Raw genomic sequence first — 25,081 nt, 5'->3', positions numbered from 1 at the left:
AATTAACCCAAACCCACCTTCTTTATACGGTTTTTCCCCGCTTTTCTCACCATATTTAGACTGTTGTAAGGAGAAATGCCTGTTCTCTGGTGGCCTCAAGGTAGATTCTAGTCTGTGAAATTTCTGAATTCTGTCTCTGACAAGAATGGTATTGTCCCTTTCATCATGATTTGCAATCTCTCTGGCAAGATCCTTCTTTTGGACTACATCAGCAATCTCTGCTACAAGATCTGATTCTGCTTTTTCTGTAGGGTTATGCTTATGCACATGCACAACATCTTCCCTTTCTCCTAGAAGCTTAGAAAGGAGTGAATAGAAAGCACCTGTACAGAAAAAAGATAAGAGTAAAGGAGAAAATACACCAATTATAATAGATGGAATAGTTTTAGAAGGCTTCTGCAGTGTACAATGTAACAAATTTATTCAAACAGTTATTCACAAAAAGTAGCAAAGAGGAACTGTTACGCCTCAGGAACTGAAGGAGCCAGGTTTCTAGTACGAAAATACACAGTCAAATCATTACTGACTTTAAATTACATATAGATGCCCACTTTTACCTGATACTCTGGCATCAAAAAATCATCACCTCCAGAGAGATGTTCTTGGGAACAAGGAACAAGAGAAAAAAAGAAAGGGAAAATGAAAGAAAAAGGGAAAAGAAAAAGTTTGCATATTTCATTAAAAGAGTATTTATGATGGAATTATCTGGATTTGCCAGGCTACTGCAGAGTTATATTTTCACAAAACAAAGAGGAATAATTTTATCAAAATTTTCACTTACAAAGACAGTAAGAGACAATCACAATACTTAAACATATTTCTTTGAAGTCTGTCATTATATAAGACACTTAAGCTGGAAGAAAACCAAATTTCCCATTTGTGAACAGATTCCACAGCACCCACTGTAGAAAAAAGACATGATCCATTAAATTTGCTTTTATTCAGTCTGGGTTCTACTCCTTCTTTTACTCCAAACAGTAACATTCCTTAGTAATGATATCATCTGGCGGTGAAGGGAAAACTATCTTCTTAATGTGCTTGCTAGCAATGCAGTTATCACTGTAACTTTCTTAGGCATTCAACAAACATTTCAGTACATGCCAGAACAATAGCTCAAAGCCAAAAAACCAAAGAAACAGAATTTATTGATCAAGTATCTTGACTGCCTGAATCTATCATCAGTTCTGTTAAATACCACTGCATCACTTGAGTGGAAAAAGACATTCAATGTGTTTCAAGAGTTACTGCAAGTAGGTATCCTTTTATTTCAAACACAAATCACTTGTAATTTAGAAATTGTATTATTTTATGGCAGGCTATAAAAGTCATTTTTTAGAAAAGTGAAACTACAAATAATAAAGCTTCCATATGAACCAAAGAAACAAAATCACCCCATCTCTGCAACAAAAGAAAAAATGAAACTCAAAAAAACCCCATTCAGAACCAGAAATCATCACTTGCAGCCTGATACAGAGGAAATTAAGTATTTTGAAAATGGTCCATAGAGGATCTGTCATTGTTCAATGATTTTGAGTAGGATTCCCTTCCTTGCCCTTGCAAATGAAATATCGTAGGTGACACACTCTATTAGAATATAACTACTGAAGTAAAGGGCCAATTTCAGTGAAAATAACAAATCTAGTCAGAGAAGAGACAAAACCATTAAGCTATATAATAAATAGGAATTTTTTGCTTCAAATGCAATTCTTTAAGCTAGAGTACTTCATTATCTTAATACTGTCATTTAATGACTCCAAGTACTGATTCAACACAAATCCAAATATTTTAAAAGTATATCACAGGAGTTTTGGATACAAACCATATTCATACTGAGAAAGATTTTTTAATTATTAAAGCAACCATCAGCTGGTGCTGAAGCAGAAACAGAGCTGAAATTTTCCTTCCGAAGGAAACATTTGGTATTAAAATATTTTACAGTGGCCCTTCTCTTCCCCAACATTAAAAATTAAATGAATGTCATACAAAACAAATGTTTTGTTTTTATCTGTGGCTGAAGACCTATAGATGACCTATATGCAATAATTTCCAACGAGAGGTGTGAGTGGTAAAAGCACTGGTCTCACTAATGTAACTGTGAGAAGTCTCCCTAAACAAAGAAGCTTGATGCTATTTTAAACTGTAGGCCTTCTTAAAGCTTAATGATCCTTGCACAGTTTATTCTCTCCTAGTTCTATATCAACTGTCTAATCAACTGACTTGCAATTTTTGACTGCAAAAGGACAACAATATACTACAGTTTTTACAAAAGTTTCAGAACTCTTATCAGCTTATATGCTCATTGTATTTGAATAAAAAAGTTTGACAGTTTCATGTTCCAGCCAAAAGCGCTGCATTCTATCTCTGGTGTGCAAGTGTTGTCACAGTATAATTAACCCAGTCTCTAAAATAGATATTTTTTGTTGATTTAAAAAATAATTTTAAAAGAAATTATTTTGTTTACCTGTCTGATATTAGCTCCTTCAAAAGAAACTGTTAAAAGCCTTTAGAATGCTCGAGTATGACTAGACAAAGACATGGGTGAATCAACAACTTGATCTTACTGAAGAAACTGAAATCTAGTAGTGCAGTCTCTGGAAAGCTGCCTGATGAAGTCACTTTCAGAGAAGATACCTTTATTTCTTATGTGCAAGCTATCAGCACAGTTTCCTCTATGGAAAAGATAATTAGCTACAAACACCTGCATATTCTATCTGTAAGAAGTGACAGCTGACAAGACCAAATCTCAAGAATGAAACAATGCACAATCATATTCCAGTAAGTGTACGCTTCCTGTGGTGGTTCTACACAATCAAAACTCTTTTACAGATCAACATTTTGGTATACAGTCACAGAAACAAAATCATAACATTGGAATTTCATTGCAAAATATGAGTTGACCTTCATCTGATTTAATAAAAGGTCATATTAAGGTTGACAAAGTAGTTTACATAGGTAATTTTTTCTGTCATGTGATTTAGTTTCAGGTAGTCTTGTGAAAAGCAGGGAGTTGGTCTTGATGATCCTTACGTGTTTCTTCTAACTCTATATATTCTATGATTCTATTTCTAAAACCAGTCTTTTTTTTCCAGTCTTTTTTTAGTGCTAGAGCCCAAGATCCCCAATTTGCATGGAGCAATTGCTGTCCGTGGTCATTCAGCAGCACACCATGGTGCTGTCAGAAACACTAATTTTCAGTTTAGATGAAGTACCTAGATAGAGACAAAGTTCAGCCATGGTAAACGTATCCAGAGAGCCTGAATGTACACTTGTTAAGATACATACATGAAATCGCATTTTACTACATTTTAGAAAAAAAGACGAGCATTTTCATGCCCAAAATCTGTATTTCTGTCATAATATCTGTAAAGTTTCACTGTGATGGTTCAGAGAGGCTCCCCAGTCTTTCACTGGCATTTTAGACTTCATGTTCTTCCTTCCAAACTCATGTCGTGGTGCTGTCCTAACAGGACCAAGAAACAAGTTTTCACAATTGACTTTGAGCTTCACAATTATCGCTGAATAAAATGGGGTGTATTCTGAGACTGCATGTTTCTGTCTTAGTACAGTGTGCTTTTGTTTGATGGATTCAGCTGCCAAAAGTGGTCAGTACCCTTCCTAAGTACTGAAATCATAGTCAAATGCTATGGGTGCAACTATGACTTACTTATGACATACATAAGATAACATTGATGGGAGAAAAGAACAGGAGAAAGGCATGGAAGAATAACCTATGTAATCATAAGTGAACAAAATATAATGCCTGTTTGAAGTGATATTTAACCGTGTTTGACATACTAGGCAAAAAAACTTTCAAAATGTCTTCTAGTCTGCTATTACTTTTCATGCAAATCATGATTTAATCTGTTGCTTTGATGAAAGCACTGGAGAGATTCCTGCAAACCAAAAAGTATTACATAAGGGTGTTTTCTTTTTGAAGGGATTTGAAGGGCTGGGAGGCATAGATATGAAGAAATGAAAAGAATTAAGCTGCTCTAAAGTTTTTCAGCCACCCTCACTGCCCTACAGTGATGTGCATATACAGCACAGGCAAACAGACAAATTTGAAGAATCAGGAACCACATAGGCTCTCAAGGCATCTCTAAGCAGCTTACAGAGCTAAAAAAATGATGGAACAAGAGCTAAAAAATAATAAAAAATCTCTTTTTAATTCTATGTCTGCATGTCCCTAAGAAGGGCTTTTACTACTACCACAATATAAATTCATTTTGGTTTTCAATGATCCTTTATTTTTCTGTCAAAATATTTTAATGTAGAAATGTTTTCAGAGCCCAAGCATAGTTTTTAAAAACTCACTAGGTTATGGGAGTTTGTAAACGGGAAAATGTGAAAGCTAAGTGAAAATATGAAGGAAGATGAAGAATGTTCACTGAATGTTACATTTTAGAGACCTGTGTTCCTCATCAACAAATCGAACCCTGATACTCAAAACCAAGGCTGCTTGCAGCTACCCAACTGCCCTGTTCTTTTCTTTCCTTCTTGAGCAGTAGTAATTTCCTGACAACAACCAATAATTTTGTTACAATAAAATACATTTATTAGCTACTTCTAGATGATTAGCAATAAAAACAATGGTTTTACCACACAGCACCTCACTGTGCTTATTTAGATATACCACAGACATTTGAATTTCCAGAATAGGGTGCACCAGTTCCACCTCAAATTTCTATTCATGCACTATATGCTATGAAATACAATTAGGCTAACAAAATTACTAAAATGAGAATATGTTTATTATAGAGGAGTTCCAATATCTTCAATTTATTTTTTAAGCATCATCATGCTTTATTTTAAAAAAGAGACAGCAAAATTATAAAAAAGGGAAACATAATAATAATAATAATAACAACAACAACAGTAATAATAATTTTGGTTTGTTTTAGATTTGTGATATAACTTAATTTCTCTGAACTCTTCTTATACTAATACTACACTGTTGATTTCTTCAGACACAATAATGATATTATAAGCAGTTGATCACTGATAAGCAGCCATTTAGAAAACACACAGGAAATATCGCTCTGTAATTTTAAGAGCCAGATAACATAAATCAAGGATCAGACAGTGAAGACCGAAACGTTCAATTTGAAATGGCTTCCTCCCATGCTTGTTATACTCTTTGCCTGCTTAGATATGTAACTTATCCCAATTGGCTGTTTGGTTTTGTTTTTTTTTTATTAGATCTGATGCTCCTTTTTTACTGTGCTGAAGATGCTTTTGTAAAGATTATGAATAACCTTATCCTAACCAAATCAAAGGCTCATCTTTTATTTACAACTTTTGAGCGGGATCATTCAGTGTTGAGAGAGCAAGCAAATCCTCTGCTCTTCTGAATCTCCCTAATTACAATTTCCTAACAGTATATATCACTCCTAGTATCTTTTAGCAGCATTTTCTTCCAAGGTTTTATTCAGTCACTTTTATCTTACTTTTGTACTCTCTTTAAGAGATCTCATACAATCTGAGCCCTAAACAAGCTGTAAAGCCTGAGAAACCTGAAGACTTCTTGCACGTCTGGCCTTAATCTAAAAATGTCTCAAACAATTTATTCTATACATTCCACATCAACAGTGGAACACAAATTTTTCTTGTGTTTCAAGCCTTTCCTAAGGATTTTTAATCACCTACCAAATCAAACTCCCATATTTTCTTACAGTCATATACAAACTAAAAATTTATGTTAGAAAGAAATGTAACCCATGCTGGTATAAAAACCCATAATCTTATTGGCTGAGGCTGCTTCCATGGTTTTGTCATTTAAGATTATCACAGAAACACACTATTGAAAAACTAACCACCATTCTACATGCTGATTGTCCTTTCCTCTTCCTTTCAAAGTCTGGCCCGCAAGATACTGCAGGCCTCCCTTCACATTTCCCCCTCTAATTTTTTTTTTCCCCCTTAAGGAAACAAAAGAGAGATGGTCAGAGAGCAGAGGAGCGGTATCTCCTTCCTTCACTTAAACCAATCAGAGGTTTCCATCCCAAGTGCAATAAGACATAATTGTGTTTTTATTATAACAACCTTCTCTTAGAAATGAAGAACTTCATAAAAAATACACAACTCAACACTGACCTTCCAGTTTCCCAACTCACAGATTCAGCTTCAGCTAAAATCTTGCAAAATACTTCCAGCTAATGTCTAATAAATACCTTGTGCAAAATACTTATCTTTCTGTGTGTGTGCATGTGTGTGCAGTCATACACAAGTATACCATATAACTAAAAAAAATTCAAAGATGGGGTAGGCATCCAACAGGTTATAAATAGGAGATTTATGTATAACCTTTGATCAGATCCACTTTGTACAGATTATGATGTTAAACTTTCTCACAAAGAAACTTCTTCCTACAGTCAATGGGCCATCGCAATATATGTATACTTAAACTTATTCAAAGATTCCCTTTTAAAGAATTCTTAAACAAATATTTTAACTACACAGAAAGACTTCTAACATTTTTATTCCAGCATCTCTGTTTATGAAACACATCTTTTCATTAAAGTACAGTAATTTCACGATTATAAGCTGCACCATTTTGACTAAAATTTTGGTCTGAACCCAGAAGTGCGGCTTATAATCAGATGCGGCTTATATATGGACAAAGAATGAAAAGTTGCTGTTTTAGTTTGGAGGACAGGTGTCTGCTGAGATAGGCAGGAGCTTCTCTTTGAAATGGAGAATGTAAACCCCTCCCTCCAAATTATTATAATGTTGAAATCAAGCGGCTCTCAGGCAAAGATATGGGAATTAGGAATAACAGTTCTTTGCTAGGGAAATTAAAATAGAAATACAATACTACAAAGAAACAAACTCCAAACCCTGACAAAGTCAGAGTACAACCTGACACCTCGTCAGGCAGGGTGTTGGTAGCAGTTCGATTAAATGGTGACTGCAGTCCTCTTGCAGTGACAGATGTGATTCAGTTGTGGCAGTCGTCCTGTAGAAGGTGCAGTTTCCCTCTGGAGGTCCAGTGGTGATGTGGAGGAATCCCGTTTCCCTATGGAGTCCAGTGGAGAAAGGGGCTACCTTAGTGTCCCAAAACCTCTGTTTTTATTTTGGTAAGAAATGCTGGGCTCTTCCCTCTGGCTGGAGCAACTTCCAATGGGATGAAGTAATTTTATGAGTCACACAGTGGGACTCAATGGGCCCTTAGCAGAAAATGACTCCCTAGAGGTAGGATGGGTTGTGAAAAGATAAAGAACAACGCCCCACCTGGTTTCAATGGATGACCCATTAGCAGAATATCTCCCACGGAGATAAGGATCACTGCCCCCACCCTGAACAGATGGTGATAGAATAGATACCTTTTATCACGCTCTGTATTGTAACCCAAGACAGTTGCCGACACCCAGACATGCAGCTTATAATCAGGTGCGGCTTATATATGGACAAAGAACGAAAAGCTGCCGACACTCGGAAGTGTAGCTTATAATCAGGTGCACCTTATAATCGTGAAATTACTGTACTTCAGCCTGTACTGTGAAATTAAGGTCTGTAATTACTGTTGTTTTGCTAGACTAAAAGATGGTCATTTATTTTATCTGTCTACCTAAAAACATGTCAGAGTGTGAATTTATAAGGTACTTTGTACCATATTCCACACCTTACATTCAAGCCACATTTCCAGTCAGTTTCAGCAGGAGCTGTGCATATGCAGACTTAGTTTCAGTTCTTCGCTTTGAGTATCCTCAAAGATTGGGAAAACAGATCTCGACATCAGACTACTCCATTACCTAGAACTACTCTGCTGCTCCCGTAAGGGTCTACAGAAAAACACTGTAATCAGAGAGCATCAAATTGCCTTACACTACAAAGCCATATTATTTTCTTTCTGTTGTGTACTATTTCTCTCACTATACACCTTTTAATCTCCAAAACAACAACATTGCAGAAATGCAATGCGGTGTTTTCTATGCAACCTATCTCACTACTACGACAGTAATTGTAATAACTGCAAATATGAAGCTCGGCTTTACAGAAGCTAACATATGAATGCTTGACTGAAACTGCAATATTACAGTAATTTCACGACTATAAGGTGCACCCTTTTGACTAAAATTTTGGTCTGAACCCGGAAGTGAGCCTTATTATCCGGTGTGCCTTATATAATGTACAAAGTTGTGAAATTTGCCAACCCGGAACTGCAAGCCGTGAGCCGAGCCACGAGGTGGGGCGGGACCGGGCAGCCCCTGGCCAGCAGAAGCCGAGCGGGGAGGGAGGGAGCAGGCGGTCCCGCACCACCCCGAGCCGAGGGCGGCCCCGCGGGGCCACGGTGCCGGGGCCGGCGGGGCCATAGCTGATAGGGGAGGCGGGGCTGCGGTGCTGGGGGCTGCGGGGCCACAGCCCATAGGGGCAGGTGGGGCCGGCAGGCCGAGGCTGATAGGGGCAGGCAGAGCAAGCAAGCCCACGGCCGGCACGGGGAGGCGAGGCCAGCGGGGCCGCAGCCAGCACGGGCAGGCGGGGCCACGGCTGATAGGTGCAGGCAGGGCCGCAGTGCCGTGGTTAGCGGGGCCAAATCTGATAGGGGCAGGCGGGGCCACGGTGCCCGGGCCGGCGGGGCTGCGTTGCCACAGCTGGTGCAGGCGGGGCCCGTGGAGCTGGGGCTAGCAGGGCTGCAGCCGGCAAGGGTAGGCAGGGCCGCGGCTCCAGGGTTGGCGGGGCCGCAGTCAATAGGGGCAGGTGGGGCCACGGGACCGCAGCCAATAGGAGCAGGCGAGGCCAGCGGGGCCATGGCCGGCACGGGCAGGCGGCCAAGCAGGGCTGCGGACAGCACAGGCAGGCGGGGCCACAGTGCCGTGGCCAGTGGGGCCATGGCTGATAGGGGCAGGCAGAGTTGCGGTGCCCAGGTCAGCAGGACTGCGGCCAATAGGGGCAGGTGGGGCTGCGGTGCCCCAGCTAGCAGGTGCAGGTGGGGCCGCGGTGCTGGGGCTGGCAGGGCTGCAGCCAGCACGGGTAGGCAGCTCCAGGGCCGGCGGGGCTGCAGCCAATAGGGACAGGCCGTGCCTCGGCTGGCAGGGGCAGGCAGGGCCGCAACCATCAGCCGTGGTGGGGGAGCTGGCGGTGGATCCTCGCTGCAAAAAACAAGTGAGCCTTATAGTCTGGTGCACCTTATATAATGTACAAAGTTGCGAAATTTGCCGCCTCCCGGAGCTGCGCCTTATAGTCCGGTGCACCTTATAGTCGTGAAATTACTGTACTTTAAACATAGGGCGTTTTATGGGATTTCAACTAACACACACAGCTGTGAAAAAGGGACTTCCCATGAATCTACCTGGCACATTGCAAAAAGAAAGATCTTATGTTCCTTTATACTGAACTTTCTCATTTAAACTCCTGTAATAACTTAGTCTTATGGCAACACACAAACTAATGATGGATAGAAGTCCCACTGCATTCATAGTATCAACACCACAGCTGAGAGCAATTGCAACTTTCAACTCACTTCAGATTCCATAATCAGAAACAAAATATATGTTACTTTTTTGGTATTAACTCCTAAATTCCACAATCCAGACAGAAGTAAAAATGTACTTTTATAAGTGCCATGGCAAATATAGTATCAGAAACACAATGAAAATCTCAACTCTTTTCTCTACCATATATGTGTATATGACATACATATGTGCACACATATGCCATTCTAAAACAAAACTCAAAATTTAATTTTTGGTTTCTTTGCTGCTACTGAATTTTCAGCTTTAAACCATTTAAACATAATTATATTTACTTTTGTTTAATAAATGGAAAATATAATAATGTAAATATAATCAAATAATTGTATTAATTTTAGTAGTAAAATTTTTGCCCCTTCTACTTCAGTTTATGATTATATCTAATATACACAAAATGAGATATCAAATCATGAGCCAGACAAGACATTAAATACTGGACATCCAATTAACCAACATTTTTCTTTTTTTAAAGAAACTGCTCCTGCTATATGTTTATATGTTTTTGTTTATATGCACCACCAGCAAACTTTCACAGCAGTAAAGGCTGCTTCACTGCTTGCATTCCAAAACAAACCTGAACTGCACTACACCGTACTATGCTACAGGAAAGTGATGAACAAGAAGAATGAAACACATTTAGGTATTTTTTCAACAGGTAAAAACATACAGCAGTGATCATGAATGCTAACAATTGGTTTTTGCTTTATTGTTTCTATTGAGTACAATTTAATCCAATTCCTACTGATGAACAAAAAATAAACATACGTACTATTTATTTCACTAGGGACTTGATGTCAGCAGGAACAGGAAACTTTCCCATACACCAAATGTCTAAATAAATTGCATTTTCTATAATAATTCATTTCCTATGAGCAGTTTATCTTCACTGCTGTTTCAGAAATTATATAATGAGGTCAGTTTCATTAAGATAAGTTCAGTTAAATTTTAACAGGGATTTGGCTTTGTCTTCATGCAGAGTGCTGGTTCACTTTGTGATGGTTACTCCTTATTTCTGTATATTTGCATTGTTTATTAATGAGCCTCCAACGAGTGAAAATGGTGAAATTGAAAATTTAATGTAAAATCAATTATAACACTTGGATGTACCAATATAATAAACATCCTGTGTGTGACAAGAGGTACCTCTATGCCCACGCAAACATGATATACACATTATTTGTAGGCAGATTATTTTCATATGGCAGACTTTTTTGTTTTCCCCTTTTGAGGCAAATCCTTAGATTTAGAAGTACTGACACAAAAATTGTCTCTTTGACCATATCTCTAACCTCCATGTTAGTATGCCCCTCTGATGTCTTTTCTCTGGTTCTACAATTATAAGCCAGTCATGATTAAGGGATAAAAGGGTTATCTAAGTATTTAATAAGGATCCTTAGGTGTGACAATTCGTCAAAGTAGAATATGCCAAAATTCCCACACATGGTATGTTGCATATATAATTTTACGAACTTTTTAGATTAGTATATTTGACTTAATGAAACGTTTAAATGAATGGTGTGTAATTTCTCTTTTTTTAAAGTATTCTTCCCTAGATGGGGCTTCAGTCTAGTCTATAAAGAATGTTCCAAAGAGGGCTTTGGTTTCTCAAGATAGTGTAAGGCTTTTCAGCCCCCCAATAGTGAGGCCTTTAGGATGTTTGGGTTTTTTGCCTAGTAGAATATCAGGACTATGCCAAGATATCAGGCGTAAAGAATTACAAATATGTATGGTAAGAATACTAAGAATACAGAAAAGGTATATAAAAGGAAAAGGGAAAAAATCATCATGGCATCACCTCCATGGCAGCAGAACAATTTAGCAACTATTTCAGTGCTTATTGAAGTAATAGTATTTATTTCAGTTGCCTGAAACTACGAAGGGGAAAATAAGCTGCTGAAACAAAAAGAAAGAAACCCATGGAAGATAAAACACAGAGTTATTCGAAAATTGTTGATGTGCTTTCTTGAAATCAAAGCAAATCAAAGGTTGAATTTACTGAGCAACAGCTCAGCAGCAACAGAATTAATCAAAGATTTAGTTCTGGTGTCTCTTTGCTTTGCAGATATGTTTATCATACCATGACAGACCATAAAGAATATGGCATGCCAGACCATAAAGACGGTTCTGTCTTTTATCACTGTGAAAGAATGTACCTGTACAATTACCTCAAATCCAGAGGATCTATGCCTGTTCTGGGTAGGGCCTACTGCCACCTCCTTTCAAACTGTAGAATTTTTCTGCCATTAAGATCTTGTTGAAATTTGGTTCCTACTGGGTAACTCACTGAAACTACTTGAGGAGACGGATGAATTTGCAACACCACTGCGTAAAAGTAATTTGCCCCAAAAACTGGACTCCAATTTCTATGTAATTTTTACAGGCACATTTTGCGGCCCATTTTCAGCTCCTGATTTCCCCAGTCTATCTGGGGCGCTCTTACAGAACCAAAACTAATTTTCTATGCCAGCCACTCAACTTTCCCTCTTTAGAGATAAAAATAAAACCAAGCCTGAACTGATTTTTCCTGTTGTTTTGCTTACTCAGACATAATTCAACTGAAGTTAGAGCCGTATCAATATAGAATTGAAGACAGGCTCCTGCACATGATGGGAGAATTTATCTTAATCTAACAATTAAGAACACAAAATTAAATTCACAACAACTACTGTGTTTTGATGTTTCACATCATGAATCGAAGTAATTTCAAATGAACAAAGCAATTCTGTGTATTTCCATAGAAACAGGTTAGATGAGAATATATACTAAATAGTGGTCTCAACAAACTAGACTGCATTGCAGAAACATCTCCAAAAATCATTTCAAAGACAGATGAAAAAGATTTTAACAGCAGGACCTTTTTCAACGTGTTTTTTCAAACACTAATGAATTCAATAAAACATACACATAACAAGAAGACTGATCAAATGCTAATGCACTTATGTGGAATTTAAGGGTAAAGCAGATTGTTAGCATTAATTTTGAGGTACATTTATACGCAGATAGCTCATTCTGCTCTGAAACAGGATTACAAGATTTGAATTGGTTTTCTTTCCTAAAATATACATCTTGAATTGATTAAGATAAATATCAGATATGCCACTGTATATATTGCTTCTAATAGTTCAAAGTTCTTTCATGCAAGACAGTTTCACACTTTAGAAGCTAGTTTTATGTAACTAAAACTTAATTATTTGAGTAAACTCTAAAAAATGGCAGAGTACAGTAAATTCACGAATACAAGCTGCACTGAGTATAAGCCGCATCTCTGGGTGTTGGCAAATATTTCATTTTTTGTCCATAAATAAGCCGCACCTGAGTATAAGCCGCTCTGTCATTCGTAGCGAGGACCCGCGTGCAACAAAGTTGCCAAATAGTAACAGAATGGCAGCAGGGCAGGGTTTACTGGCTCAGCTAAGGCTGTGCAGGCTCGGCCCGCTAGGGGCTGCCGATAGGGCCAGGTAGCTCAGCCCAGCGCTGCCGCTCGGCGGGGCCACTGGGGGCCAGCTGCCGCTGCCACTGGGCTCAGTCACCACGGCCCAGCGCTGCCATGTGGTGGTAGGCAGGGACAGAGCCCCCCGCCGCCTCCCCGAGCCGCGGCAGTGGTGGCCTGGGTCCCCCACCGCCTCCCAGAGCCACGGCAGTGGTGGCCCGGGTCCCCCCCCTCCTCCCCAGGCCGCGGCAATGGCGGCGCGGGTGCCCTGCCGCCTCCCAGAGCCGCGGCAATGGCGGCCCGGGTCCCCCCCCTTCTCTTCCCCGAGTCGCGGCAATGGCAGCCCCGGTCCCCCCACTCCTCCCTGGGCTGCAGCAATGGCGGTGTGGGGCCCCCGCCGCCTCCCAGAGCCGTGGCAATGGTGGCGCGGGGCCCCCCCTTCTCTTCCCCGGGCTGCAGCAGAGGAGGGAAGGAAAGAGCTCTCCCTCCTCTCTCCCCGCCCCCTGTGCTGCCTGCAGGCAGCCAGGCTCCACCCACAGTGCAACAGAGTTACAATTTGTAACAATCGCAAAATGCTGACTTTGCAGCTGCTCGGCTCAGCACTCTGGCTGGCACTTCTGAGGTTGTAAATATCAGAAAATTATTCACATATTAACTGCTCCTGAGTATTAGCCGCATTTCCGGTTTAGGAGCAAAATCTTAGTCAAATTGGTGCGGCTTGTATTCGTGAAATTACTGTACATAGAATATCTAACCTCTTTGGGAAATGTTATCAAAAATTCTAAACACTGGCCAATCTTTGCTCTTCCTTTACAAAAGGAAATTTGCTTAAATTTAGTCCTTGAATCTCAACATCATTCACTGCAAAATGTATGAATCTGTAGCTGACGAGATCTTCCCCCTCATCTAAAGAAAAATCTTAATACTGAGGTACTTTTTATCTAATAGTATATCACCCACAAGAACTTTAAATTAGAGTCTAAGATACTTGTGAAACATATATAATCTTCTGACTATTTCTAAAACCTTTATAAAAGTCATATTTCTTTTCCTCCAGCTAAGTACTACACACATTTCTGTGTGAGTTGTAATGCATACATGTACATGTACACAAATACAGTAAAAACAATAGAGTATTAAGCAGCTGCATTCAGCTTCAACTTAATATTTGTATGTACAATATTGAAGCACAAGAATACTATTCCCTAATACACATATAGTAATACAAACTGAGAAATCAATGAAGAGTTACTAGCAAACAGTTAGATACAGAATACGTGCACATACAGGTAAATCACAATCTTCGTTAGCCAATTAAACAAAGAACAGAAAAACATTATGAACCCTAATAAATTTTACTTACAAAGTTAGATATCAGTGGTAAACTAATTCTTTTTAATATTTCTTATATAGCATGCAACCCTATTAGCTTTACAGAACATTGCAAATTGCATCTATTAAAGATACACAGACTAAAAAACTTTGTAACTCATTAAAAATCAGGATATAATTTATCGGTATTTTACATTAATGAGTCCTTTACTTGACATAGAAATAAACAAGTACATACCCTGACCCAAAATCTCTGCCTCTTCTTTTTTGGCCTGCTGCAGTAAATAACTTGCATCACTATCCTTGGTTTCTGAAAAATAGATTTTGGATATGATTTATCTTTTGCATAAGAATGGAATTGAATATCTCCCTACTGTGGAAAAATGCCCTTCAGAAATGAACATCTGGCATTTTTATATATAAACAGTAGTTGTATCAAACAACATAGCACAAAAACAACTGAAATATAAAAATTAAGATTTATATTAGAAGATAGAAGTAGAAATAAACATAGAAATAAAAAAGTACATTAAATTAAGTAAGTGCATACCATGATCCAAAATCTCTTCCTCTTTTTTGTCCTGCTGCAGCAAAGAACTTGTATCACTATCCCTGGTTTCTGAAAAATGGGTTTAGGGTACAATGTTAACCTCTGCATGTGAAGGGAATTACCTCCCTAACTGAGGAAAAAATACACTTCTGAAATGAATACTTAGTATTTTTATCATAGTAGTCATATCACACAATGCAATAGTAAAAAAGTGAAACAGAAAAACTACACCTTGTACTTACTACACAGACACATCAGTCAGATTACCTCTAGATAATACTGTTGCTGCAATTTAGATGCCTACAACTGCTCAATATAAAAATTTGATTCCTTCCATAATATAGCAGTGAGATCTAGAAAACTAGGGCAACGCTATGATTCAATTTTGTAGGAACTAGAAGGTAAACATTAACAAACTGTTATAAAGTTTGGCATAGAAAAAAAGAAGCCAGTCTTTGGGGCACACAGGTCACACGGCTGTAAAAAATATGGTGGAAATTGGAAGAGAATATGAGAAAGAAAAGATTATGCCAGACATTTCCACCAAAAGCAACAGTAGAATCCCACTTTATTAATTAGCAATTTGAATTTTATGCAGAACTGCATTACCTCTTTATGAAAATTTTGCATACCAACACAACATAGAGAAATACATCAGTGAGCATAAGATGGCATGAATAAAATGGATTACAAGTGTTTTTCACCTTCATGATGTCCATGCAGCACCTTCAGCACATCAGACTTGACTGGAATAGGAATATTTGCCTCCTGTGGAATATTTCTGAACATTTCAGGGTTTGCATTCTGCGTGCAGGTCATATATGAGATAGCATGCTTGGCTTCCATATAGTACATAATGTAAAAGTTGCACATTTCATCATTGGCAGTACCCCTACACAGTACAGAAAAGATGTGGCACTTAGAAAATAATGAATAGCTGTTATTTGATTCATCCAACTTGTTTAACAGGATACTTAAACATTGCAATCAAATATTTAGATGTCCCAAACTAAAACATGCAATACCTGCATTGCAGTGAATATCAGAAATTTTATTGGTTTATAATGGAGAAAAGCAGTGTGCACAAGATCCCCACATATCTCAGAAATTCCTAGCAATTTGCTTTTGATTTTACAGAAAATTGTATCACCTATTTAAACTGCCCTTCCTTCTAATTTCTCCAGTATACTTCCAACAGTTTCCATTGGCTGTGCACATGCTCTGATTAATATGACAGAGCTGTATCATTCATTACATTACTATTCACTTACTTCTCTACAAATCTCGGATGAAGGTAATTTGAAACTGTTGCAAATAACATATATGTTCCATTTCAGCCACTGCTTTCCATGACAACTCTTCCCCCTTTGCTCATCAAGTGCATTCATTTATTGTCCAATCACACCGGTTCTAATATAGCAAAACTTATTTTTGTTACGTATTAAGATATCATAATTATCTCTTAAATAGAACATAGTACTGTCATCTTGAGAATAATTTGTTTGTAAGCTTCTGTAACAAAAACATGAGTACAAGGGGATGACAAAACACTAACAAAATTCAGGTCTTTGATAAATGTGCATGTACTTGAAACAAAAGTGTCTCTTCTCTACTACTACATAATCCTGTCTTCAACAGAAAAAACAGCTGGCACAAGTAAGTGTTTTTTTTCTGAAAAATATTATTTTGTGAAGCAAAGTATGTATGGCTTCTTTACAACTGTGGTCTGTTTCATCCTCTGCCATTCAGGTTAGTATCTTTTCTTTAGAGCTACAATCCTGACAATGAATAAGCTAGGACTTTTAAAGGAAAATTCACAAAATATAGGGTCTACACCAAGATTTTATAATTAGATTTAACAATTAAACAGTGAGCCTAACTCATTAAAAAAATACAGAGGTGGTCTATTAGCTGTTCGCAAAAGACATCAGTGCTGCCTTTTCCACAGCATTCTGCTGTGTTCATTTATTTACCACAGCAACAGTTAATAATAGAAGCCACAGGGGAGACGGGGAAACATGGGAAAAGAGACTGTGTTTCAAAAGAGTAACTGGTTATTTTTCCATGTGTTGGAAGTTTGGCATCCCTTGGAGACTACAAAAATGAGACTGACTGGGCAAGCTCTGCTTAAGCTTTTAGAAAGCATTAACTTCACTGTTGGATCTCCAATCTCCATCACTGTAATTGCTCCCTCTATAAAACTCCAGTAGATATAGGATGTGGAAATTACATAAACTGTGGTACACCTGACACACTACTGTGTCTAAGCATTTGTGGTGCGTTAATTTCAGGTGGCAGTTAAGTACTGCTGCTCACTGCCCCCATTCCTGCCCTCCCCAGAGTGGGACGAAGCAAAACTTGTGGTAAAATGTAATAATACTAAATATTAATAAATAAAAATCATACTAAAAATAATAATGACAATACTAATAAACAATATGGCATAATTAATACAATATACATTTATATATCATAGTGCAAAGAAATAATAATAAATAAAAATAGTAGAATAATAATTATAATAGTAACAATAGTAACAATTAGCCTCATCCCTAATGGAGTGCAGCTGTATAAGACATTTGAACAGCACTGAAGAAGAAGAGTGGAATGCTGATGTGTATTGACCAATCACAGAAGAGTAAAAGGGCATACAGGTGCTATGCATGTGAGAGAAAAGGTACAAAATTTGTACTGGGGGATAATAAAGTGCTGATGCTTGCCAGCATCTTTGGTGTCAGTCGCATTGTCCACTGTTAACTGGTGATCCCAATACTGGCGGTGGAGTCCAGCCTAGCAAAGGAGGAAGACCTGAGAGCCTGAACGTCCTTATGAAAGACAGACACCAACCTCAGGTGAGTGGCAGGGAACATAAAAATGGGGACTCGAATATCAGCAGAAAAGGAATTCACTTTGGATGTTTTGCTGTGAATATTACAAAGGAAAGGTATGAAGTGTGAGAAACAGGCACTACAATCCTTGCTCATTTGGTGTAAAGGAAATGGCATAAGAGCAAATGCACAGACTGCCTTTTTTGTTTAAACATGGGAAGAAGCAGGGCACACATTGTGGGAGGCAGCTATGAGGGGGGATGAAATAGTCACAGGGTCATTATGACAGGGTCGTTGGGACTCACTGTTATAAATACAGATGGAGAAGTGGCAGCCACTGTCATCACTGCTACTGTTTCCCAGTCCTGGCCACGGCCACTGCTCCAGCAGCCAAACCCCCCTCTGTGGCTATGGTCCCCTTTGTCTCCTCCTCCCTTCAAGACTGCTCCTTTTGTGAAGAGTCCCTGCTGGTATGGCCCAAGAGTTATGCTCCTCCCCTGGATGCCAATGATGACATTCCAATGTCTCAGGAAGCGGCACCAACCTGGCCCAGCCTGTGGCCCTATCACCCATTCGAGCATGGGAGCCTGCAGAGGGTTCAGGTGGCAGCCGGGAGCCTGCGCAAGTTTACCAAGTAAGGGCTGCTGGCTGCTGGAGTTTCCCTTGGCAGGCAGCCACCTCTGTTGCCACACGGGTGGTGCAGAGCTGACCAAGAGCTGCTTTCAAGCACTGCAGATGGAGCTGGGGCTGCTGGGCCCTGGGGAGAACCGGTAGGGCTGTGCCAACATCATCAGGTGGCTCTTGGCTGTGCTCTGCAGCTAGCAGGGTGCAGTGGCGGAGGCTGTGTGGAAGCTGCTGACGGATGAGCAGGCTCCCTAAAGGCAGAAGCTGCTGGCAGATACTGTCCACAGCCTGAGCTGTTTTTTACTAGGGCTGGCAGAGTCAAAGGGAGTGGGCTGTCAGCAAAACTGCCCCTCCACTGCAAGATATATTTACACTAGAACCAGTGGCCATCTCAGATTTTGGATAAGATAGTATGAACAAGTTAGGGAGGCAGGGGAGTCAGATTTGGCACATCAGATTCTAGCATGTGCTGTGATCTGAAATAATGGCAATAGCCCTGATGAGTGCCAAAGACTTAAGAAAAAAGGTGATGTAGCAGGGGCTTGCTTCTTATGTCACTCACTCTATGCTGCAAGATCTCTTTACTAATAAATTAACACCCTTTCAGTGTCAGCAGATAGCACAGATTTGCTTCTCCCTGACTAAGATGATGATTTTTGAGTCACAGTGGATATGGCTAGTGAATGAGGTTGCCAGGAGAAATTTAGAGCATTCCCAGGATGACCCTTGTTTTGCAGGAGGTCTGGCCCAGCTCATGGGGGACCCTCTGATTAACACCCTGCAACCACAAGCCCAGCTTCCTTAGTGTTACAGCAGGGAAAGGAGCTCGTATTTCAGATGATGCAGCATGTACCAAATTTAGGGGCTCCTTGTCAGTCATGGTCAACAGTTTTGGAGAAACCCAGTGAGCCATATATAACACTTACAGATCATCTTAGGGAGGCAACTGAGAAACAAACTGACCATGTAGCAGCCCGAGAAACTTTGCTTTTGCAATTGGCAAGAGATGGGTGATCATGTACTTTGTAAAGCCATCCAATGGTGTGTCCAACGATCAGGGCAAGAGTCAGCCATTATGACAGCCTTATTCTGTGAATATTGGGACTGATGTAGGCCGGAAGTTCTGTTTTACAAATGGTCATGGTAGAATTGCCAGGAAAAATATTATTCCACCACCCTGCACATAAACTTTGCAGCTGCACCTAGAATTGAAAATTGTGGAATCATCACTATAGCTGTCAACTTCCTTACAAGGGCACACGGTTTTTGCTGATGGATCAGGGTGAACACAAAATGCAGGTGCCATCTGGACAGAGGGAATCAGTGGCATGACCTTACAGGCCACCAAGATGGATACTCTAAGTTAGCAGAATTGTGAGCAGTTACAATGACTTTCGAAGCCTGGCCTTATGAGAATCTAAATGCTGTATCTGATTCTCATTATGTATGCAATGTAGTTTGTGAATTAGACTGTGCCATTTTCAAAGGGGTAAATAGCAAAGAATTGTTTTACTTGCTGAAAACATTATGGCATACTTTACACCAATGAGCTCCACTGTTTTACATTCTTCATATTCATAATCATACTAACTTGCTTGGATTCATCATGGAAGGAAACACCTGTGTGGGTAAGCTGACAGCCCTGGCGTGGGCTGCCCTGGCACCAGATAGAGTGCAACAGGCAATTCAGTAACATCAATTTTTCTGTCAAGGGGCTCGTGCCCTACGACATCAATTCAATCTTACATCTACAGCAGCACATGATAACATTGCCTCACGCTCTTATTGTCAGTAAGGTGTCACCATGACTCAGGATGGAAGAAAGCCCAGAGGGCTACAAGATCTTCAGCTGTGGCAACCTGACGCTACTCATGTTTCAGGATTTGGTCGCCTTAAATGCGTACTTCTGTGGACACTTATTCTAAAGCCTGTTGGGCTTCTGTACATGCAGGAGAAAAGACAAAAGATGTAATTTCACATTGGTGCGGTGCTTTTGCAGCCTTAAGTATATCACGTCTTGTAAAGACTGATAACAGTTATGTATGATACTGGTTATGTAGCTCAGTGCACCCAACAATTCTTGCAACTTTAGGGTGTTCACCATGTCACCAGTATTTCGCATTCTCCAACTGGTCAAGCCATCATAGAGCATTTTCATTCTACACTTAAAGCCTTCCTTCAAAAACAAAAAGGGGGAATGCAAGGTGACACCCCTCAGGCAAGAGTTTGGAAAGCTGTGTTTACACAGAACCATCTTACTCTTCCTCCCTCATGTGCAATACCTGTTACTCTAACACATATTTGGTCATTACAGTCACCAGGTGACAGGACCCAGGGTCCTACTCCAGCCTGGGTTTGCAATTTGCAAACACAGGCCTGGGAGGGCCCATGGGATCTTGTTACCTGGGGATGTGAATATGCCTGTGTCTCTACAGATGCCAGAGTTCAGTGGGTGCCGGTTCACTGCGTTCGACCTGAATATCACCCTTGAAACAACGAACCTGGCTGTGGCACACTTGATTCCCTGAACAGCAAAAATGTTTGGGTGATGGAATGCATAGCTGGTAGCTTAGTTTTGCATGTTACTTTATAAAATCGTGCAGCTATTAATTTTTGTTAATATACCATAGGGGAATGAATCAGGGTCAATTCACATATGCATTCTGCAATTAACAGCAATTACAAAAGAGACGCTTGTACCATGTTTGCTATCTTTTCTGCGAAGGGCCCTGCAGAAAATGGTAAACATGGCATTTGCAATTTAGAAGAAAAAAGGGGGAATTGTGCAAGAACACATGATATGACAATAAGAATGGGGCTGCAGCAGAGCCTCATCCCTAATGGGGTCCAGCTGTATAAGACAGATGAACAGCACTGAAGGAGAAGAAGTCCAGAATACTGATGTAGACTGACCAATCACAAAAGAGTAGAAGGGCACGCAGGCATTATGCATGTGAGAGAAAAGGTGTAAAAGTTGTACTGGAGAATAATAAAGTGCTGATGCTTGCCACCATCACTGGCATCAGCTGTGTGTCTATCGTCAACCTGCAGCTGAGTAGCATCAGTCACCAACACAGTTCAGATTTTCCTATTTTTTTATTAGTAGTAATTTCTGGTTTGATTGTTTTTCATAAAAGTCTGTACATTTTTTACTGAAAAAAGGTAATAGCAGTATTAGTCCAGATTTTTAAAGGCTGGATTTTGCAATAGGTAAAAATATCATAATTTTATAAGCTTCTATAAATATTCTTTCTGAAATAGTATAAAGAATTGTGAAGCTTTGTTATTTCACCATAAACAGTTAATAACATCACCCAGCTAAAAACTGTATTTTCTATTATTGATATTCTGAATCCTTCTCTAACAACAGATCAGCCTAACATCTGAGTAAGCTGTTTGGCAGCATAGATTCATTTCAGAAGTGTTCTGAACACTTCAGCAAAGTGAATATTCACATAAGTAACTTTAATCAACATTGTGTAGAGTTAAATCTTAAGTAGACAGACAGCATGACAAAACATTCTGGCAGAAATTGTTTCCAGAATGACCTTGGATGAAGACATGAAACAAAAACATTTCTACATATAACCAATACCCTGGAAAAAACAAGTTCTAGAATGGAGCAAACAGAAAAAAATTACCCTATATGTGTCTCTGTAGTTCTGCCTTCCCCACTGAACACACATCTGGCTGCTAGGATATCATCATAGCTAATGTCTACCGGATATTTCACAGGATAGAATGCCTGAAAGAGAGGATGATTCACCACAATCAGTGAAAGTGCTTTATATTCTCTGTGTCAATAGACACTGACAAGAAGGACGGTGCTACATATCTGAAATTACTTTTGCATCATAACCTAATTGTGGTAATACTTGGCAATATTCTCTTCCAGGAGCACAATAGCACATAACCAGTGGAAATACTACAATACTAATCTGTGGATATGTGATTTCCACTTCAGCTTCTCAGTTTGAAACAAAGATAATTAAAATTTACATTCAGAACTACAAAGAACCCAACTAACCTGGGGTAGTTGCGGACTCTGTCTACCAATCAATGTCCATTGACCATTTCTCACTCTGTATCCACTCACTACCTTACCTATAAGATATCAATATACATGAGAAGTGAGTTATACTTGAAAAAAATGTTGCAGGGTAAACACTTTTCTGTAAGTATTTGATATTCCTATATTACTCTTACCTAGTCTGTGTGTGTGAACTCTGTAGGCAAAAAGGTGCATTGGAGACCTTTTGTAATGGCAGGCAATGTCTGCATCAACCACTGGAAAAACATGACAGCAATAAACAGTGACAAACAGATCATTTATCAAACACAGAAAAGTTGAATTACTGTACTTCATTCCGCATGTTCTACAAAAAGCATACCTACACTGGACAACAGATGATTTCAAAAGGTAACAGGTAATATCTTATAGTTCTGCAGTGTATATACTTCTTCAGTGGAGATGCCTCAGGATATCTCCAAATAAAAACTAATAAAATATAGTGCAGGTTACTTGAAAATTACTTACTCTGCTGACATACATATAAAATCTTTCTGGCTGAAAGCCAGAACTACTTCTGGTGTACACTACTGCTATTTAACGAAATAAAGTAATACATTTAATTACAGACTATGTTGAGGGTTTCATAAAACAAACACAGCAAGAGTAAATGATCTACTAGGGGGACATCAAAATAAAGTGATATAATTCTAAACTGATACAATTTACAATGAAGTCTTGATTACAAAGGCCCAGACCTAATTTAGGGTTAGACAAGAGACTTTGTCTGAGAAGAGCTGTACAATGTTTACAGGGTAGTTATCTGTGTTAGGTGCAGTAACAGTACCTAAGGAAGAGCCTACAGAAAAACTCTGATGCCTGATGCCCTTCTGAGAAATGTTGCCACATTTCTTGTTTTACCAAATTTCATGCTCCATTTAAGAGCTATAAATTTCACATGAGAAGGATGTTATCAGCAACTACAGAACTGTTTGTTTGCCCTTTTCCCTCCCCCTTTCCAGTTGAAAAATTAATTCCTACACTGATCAAATATTCTTGGGGGTAGTCGGGGATTAACTTGGTATGTTTTCATATTGGAGAGCAAAATATTTTTAACTTCATTCAAATTTAAAAATGTTTCAAGTAGCTGAATTCACTAAACAACTGGAGTCAGCTGAGCATTTGACCACCTCATCGTATTTAGGCAGCTAACCGTAAATGACACAAAAGCTGCTCTTGGTTATCTCCTTAAAAATTTTGGTATAGCAGAGTACAGTCAGTGTCCAACTTCCTTAAAACATAACATGCCACGCCAGCCAAAGATTTTGGGATTTTGGGAGTGTCAAAGCTGAGTTTCAGATAAAATTCAGGACTCTGAAGAGAAACAGTTTCCAGTACGATTTTTTTTTTCAGCATTTTGACCTTTTAACCAACTATGAACACAGGAATAAAATTATTAAATAATGGCTCCTTGTCGGTAGAAATAAATTTTTTAAAACTGAAGTCTTACTAGAATCACAAATACCATGAATGACAAATGAAGATGAAGAAGAGTCTAAAACTATGGTTTTTATGGTTTTTTACAGGGGAGAGGAGAAATTAAAAAAGAGGCAAGGCATTTTTTGTAAAGTATTAGATGAAAATAAATTAAAGAAATTATCATTATTATTTGTACACATTGTGTTTATACAGCATTGATTGCCTTTACTGATGTAGTCATAGGGAAATAGGATACAATCTTGTACATAATTTTTTCCTCATTGGTTCAATCAATCAAATAATTAATTTGTCCATCTACATATCAGCAAGCCTCTGTCAAATCTTCTTCCACAATAAGCAACAATAATAGATCAGATGCTGAAATCATATAATCACTTCGTAAAATGATGACTCACCTTTCTTGCCTGGTGGTATGACAGTGTTCACAGACATCATAAGATACATTCCCGCAATCAAGGGTTGCCTGCAAATGGAAAAGCCAAGCTCTGGTAAACAAGTTCTCTGTACAACCCAACTGCAAGTGACTTGATATCACATCATTGATAGCAATATCATTTGATACCACTAATTTCTAAACATTGGATTACATCTGAAATAGGTCTCCAGAAAAAGCAGCTATTTCACAGCAGTTCCCCTCTCCCTCTTTTTTTTGCTACCCTTTCTAAAGCATTTTCTGCAATGTATGTGAAATAGGACAAAGCTGTCATCTGCATAATTGCTGTTCTCATCCCAGATTTCTAAATACGAAGCTCTTAAACTGGATTAACTTCATATTCATAGCACAGCTGTGTCAAGTTTCTTAGCAGAAATGAAATTTTTTGCTGACAGATGACACAGCTTCGAAATTCTTAAGGTAGTGAAGTATATATTGTTTTTATTTTACATGTTTTCAAAGGAATCCATAATTTCCATTTCAATGAAAAAAAACCAGATAAGCATCTTTTAAAATACTCACTTTTGATGTGTCAGATGTAAAGTTACGCCAGAGCAGTCCTTGTGTTTATCTGTATAAATTGCGAAAGTTTCATTATTAGCAACTGAACCCCTGCAAATTACTACATATTAACAAGATTCTTCCGCTGTGTAAAAAATACTAAAAGACCGAACAAGTTTTAATCTTAACACGTGCAGTAAAACTGTTACACTGTGGAAATACTACTGAAATTTGCACAAACCTGATCATCTCAGTACTGCATTTGAAGAAATCCTAAGAGAAGAACTTTGGTGGATGAAAACTACTGTTGTAGATTTTTATTAACTAGTGTCTGGGAAGTGAAACAGTTTCATGTTTACACTAGCAGAAAAAGAGTCATATATATATATATATAATATATATGT

At 39.0% G+C, this 25,081-nt stretch overlaps 1 protein-coding gene across 11 annotated transcripts in view; it reads right to left on the bottom strand.

Annotated features, from left to right (window-relative positions):
- The window catches only part of PAM (peptidylglycine alpha-amidating monooxygenase), a 148,836-nt gene that overhangs the window by 32,701 nt on the left and 91,054 nt on the right, over positions 1 to 25,081 (bottom strand). For 8 of the 11 annotated variants that reach the window (XM_033084663.1, XM_033084669.1, XM_033084666.2 and 5 more), the window contains 9 exons: positions 24,699 to 24,747; positions 24,139 to 24,206; positions 22,441 to 22,521; positions 22,262 to 22,338; positions 21,876 to 21,979; positions 15,487 to 15,674; positions 14,783 to 14,851; positions 14,471 to 14,542; positions 18 to 323 (listed from right to left, as the gene is read on the bottom strand). In XM_033084663.1, coding sequence (XP_032940554.1) covers positions 18 to 323; positions 14,471 to 14,542; positions 14,783 to 14,851; positions 15,487 to 15,674; positions 21,876 to 21,979; positions 22,262 to 22,338; positions 22,441 to 22,521; positions 24,139 to 24,206; positions 24,699 to 24,747 — 1,014 coding nt within the window. The remainder of the gene's footprint in view (positions 1 to 17; positions 324 to 14,470; positions 14,543 to 14,782; positions 14,852 to 15,486; positions 15,675 to 21,875; positions 21,980 to 22,261; positions 22,339 to 22,440; positions 22,522 to 24,138; positions 24,207 to 24,698; positions 24,748 to 25,081) is intronic. The other 3 variants (XM_033084671.2, XM_033084672.2, XM_033084673.1) reach the window with 1 other exon arrangement.

This window comes from Catharus ustulatus, chromosome Z, assembly GCF_009819885.2.
Source record: "Catharus ustulatus isolate bCatUst1 chromosome Z, bCatUst1.pri.v2, whole genome shotgun sequence".
NCBI lineage: Eukaryota > Metazoa > Chordata > Aves > Passeriformes > Turdidae > Catharus > Catharus ustulatus.
The sequence above is the reverse complement of the archived record's forward strand: the minus strand, read 5'-3'. Positions and strand labels throughout refer to the sequence as shown.